The sequence below is a fragment of the Coregonus clupeaformis genome, chromosome 7 (assembly GCF_020615455.1).
Source record: "Coregonus clupeaformis isolate EN_2021a chromosome 7, ASM2061545v1, whole genome shotgun sequence".
Lineage (NCBI taxonomy): Eukaryota > Metazoa > Chordata > Actinopteri > Salmoniformes > Salmonidae > Coregonus > Coregonus clupeaformis.
Genome location: NC_059198.1, coordinates 43,126,953 through 43,132,917, shown reverse-complemented (window position 1 = coordinate 43,132,917; position 5,965 = coordinate 43,126,953). Strand labels below are relative to the sequence as shown.

At 39.6% G+C, this 5,965-nt stretch overlaps 1 protein-coding gene across 1 annotated transcript; it reads right to left on the bottom strand.

Annotated features, from left to right (window-relative positions):
• ggh (gamma-glutamyl hydrolase (conjugase, folylpolygammaglutamyl hydrolase)) lies at window positions 1–2,603 on the bottom strand. Its single transcript, XM_041879978.2, has 9 exons — window positions 2,322–2,603; window positions 1,895–2,003; window positions 1,670–1,720; window positions 1,485–1,569; window positions 1,231–1,369; window positions 917–1,023; window positions 728–818; window positions 471–605; window positions 1–266 (listed from the first exon to the last, which is right to left on the bottom strand). The coding sequence occupies exons 1-9, from the start codon at window positions 2,407–2,409 to the stop codon at window positions 148–150; spliced, it is 924 nt and encodes a 307-aa protein (XP_041735912.1). The 5' UTR covers window positions 2,410–2,603; the 3' UTR covers window positions 1–147.
• Between the last annotated feature and the right edge of the window lie 3,362 nt (window positions 2,604–5,965).

Genomic DNA, 5,965 nt, shown 5'->3' with positions numbered 1-5,965 from the left:
TTTGGCACTTTAGCAAGTCTTTATTCATATAAAAAAAATTTAAGGGCACTTCCAATTAATATAACAAGCTTTTAAAATTCAATATTTGTGCACAATTTCTACTTAAAATATCAAAAGGCACTGATTTTGTGGAACGACCCCTCTATATCAAAAGTAATATACTTGTTCAAAGGCAGACTTGATTCCAGTGTACACAGGATTGTAGTTATATATCACTGCCCTCTTCTCCACCTCTTCATCCTGAAATTTGTGAAAGTTTTTTCTAGCTGTTAATGAAAAAAGCAGTGGTTTAGATTAGTGGTTGAAACATATTGTAACAGGTGGAGTTCGATCTTGACCACACCCTTCATGGTTCAGCCAAGGGGGGTACATTCAAGAACTCTCCCTTTTACAATAACATCACGCTACATATTGAGACAAACATACAAAAGATTCAGTGACATTTTGCAACACATTACTGTAATAACTACCTTCATTGACAAAGAAATCGGCCATGAAGAAAGTGGTCTTCACAGCCAATGGAGTGTGTGGAATGTACGGCTCTGTCATTTCAAATGCATTCTTTTCAGGGTGCCACTGGGTTCCATAGATGGGGAAACCATATGCTACAGAGAAAACAATTAACCTATCAATGAATGTCATCTTATGTGTGTACATTTTCCCGTTTTTTTTAAGTTACTGTATATACACTACTGTTTGCTAAGTTAGAACAATGAATGTGCTTTACCTTCCATAGTTGACACAAACTCCGTTTTCCCATCACTGCTTGTGGTCAGGACTTTGTAGAACTTCCTAAGGTCTGCATTGCTGTTATATGTCTGGATTGCAATGTTGCACGAATAGTTCACAATTAATGCTACAGAGGATACATAAAAGCCTATCACTTGGTGATTGTACACAGACACAATGCAAATACCGCCAGAGTGAGACTCCATCCATGGGAGTTTGCAGTGATTGGCTCAGAGGCCAGGGCATCCAGGATCTCTGCTGGGAAGCCCTTGAACAGCCTACTCTCTCTTGATCCTGAAAGTGTAATAATTTCACATTACTTCAAGTTGCAGATTATTGTTTTGGTGAGACTGTGTGCATTCTTGCAGCATTTGGATAAGTGTACCTGTTCCATTTGTGATCATTTGGGTAATGTAATTCTGGTCAAATCTGATGAGTGATGCTTTTCTCTTATGTCTGTATGATAACATGGTGTTACACGCAAGTACAGGTACAACATACCATTAGTAAAAACCAGTGGCAATGCCACTCCACTGGTGTTGGTGTGGGACAGAAGCATCTTTCCACTGGTCAGGTACGTCAATTCCTCAAATCCAAGACACGTGCCCCATACAGGGAAATAGTCACCCCTTGAGTTGGCCTAAAAAGTCAATATTTTTTCCCGATAAGAACAGGTTTATTTCCCCACATATTTGGTAAGGTAAAATAAAGCTCCAGAGACAATATGTGAAAGTATCAAAAGGAACATGTCATACCTCTATGGCAAGCTCGTAAAATATTCTAGCAGCGTTTGCATACCCAGATGTGAGGATGCTAACACCACCACCAGGGTAGAGTATTCTGGGGGGATATATAGATCATTAAATCATTTTTAAAATATAGATTACAAAAACAACACGGCAGTTGGTCTTGTACAGCAAATAGCATAGTTGACACCTACCCGTTAATGGAGTTGAACAGTGTTTTGTACTCTTCCAGTGTCTTATTTATCCTGTAGAAATCACAGAAAGGTTTGTCAGGGGTTCATAGTAAAGTAGTTGGGAAATTAAACATTTGGCCTATCAAATATTGCGTCCAATTTTATGAGATATTCATAACAATATTTGAAAAGCTGTTAAGTGCTCAACTAACGTTATAGTACATTATCAATCTACATGAAGCTTACATCACAGGGACGACTCTTGCTCCAGCAGACTCTAGGAACTTGACATAGGATGCGGCTATATAAGACGCCTTCTGTGGTCGAGGCGAGTGTACCTCCTGCGCCAAAACACCTTAGGAAATCGCAGATACAGTTTAGAAAGTGAGTTACAAGGAGTTGAATAAAGTTTCAACGTATTTTCAGTAAAGCTACAATATGTAATAAAATATTCCTTTGATTTTGAAAATAGTACCCATCATTCTGAGGACTAATTGTAGCTATGGTTTCTGTATTTGTTATCAGAGGGGACTTTAAAGAGGTCGAACTAGATATGCAACATTCTAAACTCACATAATCATCTATTAGGCAGTGTTAATGATACAGGTAACTATTTATAATAAATACATTATGTAACACTTTAGTTTCTTAGTCATGTGATGCAGAAGCTCACCAATAATAGGCTCGTCGTTCCTCTTCAGCGTTGTGCACAAAGACAAAGTTGAGAAAGCAAAACAAAACAGTAGGGCAAAATTTCTCATTTTCTAAACGTGTTTCCACATGTGGATCAAATGTTTCTTGTAAAAAATTGGAACGAGCTTCTCCGTCTAAAGAGGACTTGATGGTGATGACACTGAAACCTAGGACATATATATAGGTTGCATACAGTTTATGCTTCTCATGAGGAGGATCTCTTCTTCTTCAATGAGGTTTAACGGCGGTTGGCATCCAATTTGTTGCATTACCGCCACCTACTAGACTGGAGTACAACTCCCTTATATTTTGCTTGGAAAAAGAAAAGAAAAAAAAAAGAAAGAAAAAAAAATATATATATATATATATATATATATATATATATATATATATACCCTTCCATCTAACACTACACTCACAAATTCAAAATAGAGGAAGATTTCAATTGCATACTCCTGGCGTTTCTCAAAACCCATTGGAGAAGGTCAGAGGGGTGGGACCTTTGGCTTACTCATCCAATGGGTTTTGAGGAGACGAAGGAGCGCGGGTGGGAGGATGTTTTTTATCAAATGAGAAAAGGACACATTCCTGCTACATTACTTCTCGGAAACTGCTGCGTAAATTCTCCTAAAACAACCTACGAAAAAGTTTCCCATGTTTTTCCTTGCAGCTTAATAAAATCGAAAAGCCTTCAAAATAAAAGCTCAAACTGTAGAGGAGAGGTTTTTGTTTTTTCTCTACTATCTTTGATAAAAGTGCCCCTGAACCTTGATCACATTGAAATTTAATAAAAATGTAAAACAACAATATATTTCATTGTTCTAAAGTGTTGGTTAATTGAAAATAAAAATAAGATATGACCCACAGGCGGCTGGTGAGGGGAGGACGGCTCATAATAATGTCTGGAATGGAGTAAATGGAATGGTATCAAACACATGGTAACCATGTGTGTGATGTGTTTGATACCATTCAATTTACTCCATTCCAGCCATTACTATGAGCCCCTCCCCAAGTAAGGTGCCACCAGCCAACTGTGATTGGACTGTACATTAGATATAATAATTGGACTGTATGCATCAGCTAATCTCAAATATGAACGGCTATTCTATAGAATACCTGAAAATTTAACAAAAAAGTGTGGCATGTACAGCAGTTTCTGTACAACGTGTCTTCAGACAGGCATCCGCAATGTTATGATATGAGGAACAAAAATGACAAAGCATTTTTAAATTTATACATCCACTATGATTGGAGGGATTAGATAAATGCATCCATTCTTCATCCATTTGTTTTTGTTTTTAAATAATAAGGATAAAAAGTGTTTCTGTTGGCGGAGATGAAAAATCTCCCACAGTATTAAGTATTTGGCGCCCTCAGGTGTTCATTTCTTAGAGGTGCGTAGAGCAGGATGCATAAAGCTCATGACGCATTGAACGGGGGAAACACAAGCTGTGTTCGAATACTCATACTAACCGCACTAAGCGTACTATTTGTGACGTGAATTGAGTATATAGTATGCTTATTGATCATAATATGGATATAGTTAGTATGCCAAAATTTCCCGAATGTCTTACTAAATTCGCCAAAATGCTTTTAGGGCCCATAATGCAATTCTTCAGAAAATGGGCGTGGCTTCAAAACGTTTTCAGATTTGAAGAAAATGGCGAGTCCGACTACAGCGGACACAAATTCATTGCTTTAACTAATTATGACAAATGTTAAGAAAATGTTGAGCAATGTAATAAAGTCAGGACTTTTCAAATAAGTTACGTTGGCTGACAATTTGTTAGCTACGCTATCCTTACGAACCGCATAGCATTACAGCAGTATGTACCGGTATGTTAGCTAGTTACCTAACGTTAGTTGACTACTAATACATCGAACTTGCCAGGCAGCATATTAACTATCTGCTATCTAACTAACTATCAACATTTATTGACTTGATTATTCACATAATTCTTAGCTAAGTGGTATAGTCATTGTGCGTTTCAATGGAAAATTGTTAATTCTGGCTATCTTCTCCGATTTCTGAGCACTCTCGTCTGAGTCGTGTACCAGAGCGCAGAATAACTGATGAATTTACGAACGCTCAACACCCGTCGAATACGGCCGGTGTCAGTAAACGTCTGCAAAAAAAAGCGGAATTCAATTGTTGCCAGCAGCACAGTTACAGCCACCAACGCTCTGGATAACATGAAAACAGCCTAATCAGCTATGCTAGGGCGAGTAAAATGGTCAGAGTGAGGTGTTCTCTCATTTATGTGCAAGATGGTGCCGACAGATAAGGCAGCCATGCTAGCTCCTAAGCAACTTTGCAGTATTTTGTTTTTTATGTGTTATTTCTTACATTATTAGCCCATACAATTCGGAAATAACTTTGGGATATAAGAGCGGCGGTATCTCACCAGCATTACCAGCATTATGACCAGGAATACAAATTGGATCCTTTGTTCGTACCCCCAAGGGCAATTTAACTGATTCCAGAGGCTGATCCAAAACACCGCGGGAGGAGAAGAGGTATTCGGAGTGGACTCCCAGTCCGACTCAGGAGACGCGCACACCACCCACCGCTTCCAAGTATATTACTTGTTAATGTTCAGTCTCTGGATAATAAAGTTGACGAGCTCATGGCGAGGACCTCCTTCCAGAGAGACATCAGGGATTGTAACACATTCTGTTTCACGGAAACATGGCTCTCTCGGGATATACTGTCTGAGTCCGTACAGCCAGTTGGGTTCTCAGTTCATTGCGCAGACAGAAATAAAGATCTCTCCGGGAAGAAGGCCGGGGGGGGGGGGTATATTTCATGATTTACTACTCATGGTGTGATTGTGAAAACATACAGAAACTCAAGTCCTTTTGTTCACCCGACCTAGAATACCATAATCAAATGCCGACCATATTACCTCCCAAGAGAATTCTCTTCGGTTATAGTCACAGCCATGTATATTCCCACTCAAGCCGATACCACGACTCTGTGCAAACTGGAAACCACATATCCTGAGGCCGCATTTATTGTAGCCGGGGATTTTAACAAAGCTAATCTGAGGAAAACACTACCGAAGTTCTACCAACACATTGACTGTAGCACTCGCTCTGAGAAAACACTGGACCACTGCTACTCAACTTCTCAAAATGCCTACAAGGCAAATCTGATCACGACTCCATTTTGCTCCTCCCTTCCTATAGGCAGAAACTCAAACAGGAAGTACCTGTGCTACGGACTATTCAACACTGGTCTGACCAATTGGAATCCATGCTTCAAGATTGTTTTGATCACGCGGACTGGGATATGTTCTGGGTAGCCTCTGAGAATAATATCGACGAATACGGTGACTGAGTTTATCAGGAAATGTATAGATGTTGTACCCACTGTGACTATTAAAACCTACCCAAACCAGAAACCGTGGATAGATGGCAGCATTCGCACAAAACTGAAAGCGCGAACCACCGCATTTAACCATGGCAAGGTGACTGGGAATATGACCGAATACAAACAGTGTAGTTATTCCCTCCATAAGGCAATCAAACAGGCAAAACGTCAGTACAGAGACAAAGTGGAGTAGCAATTCAACGGCTCAGACACGAGACGTATGTGGCAGGGTCTACAGACAATGACGGACT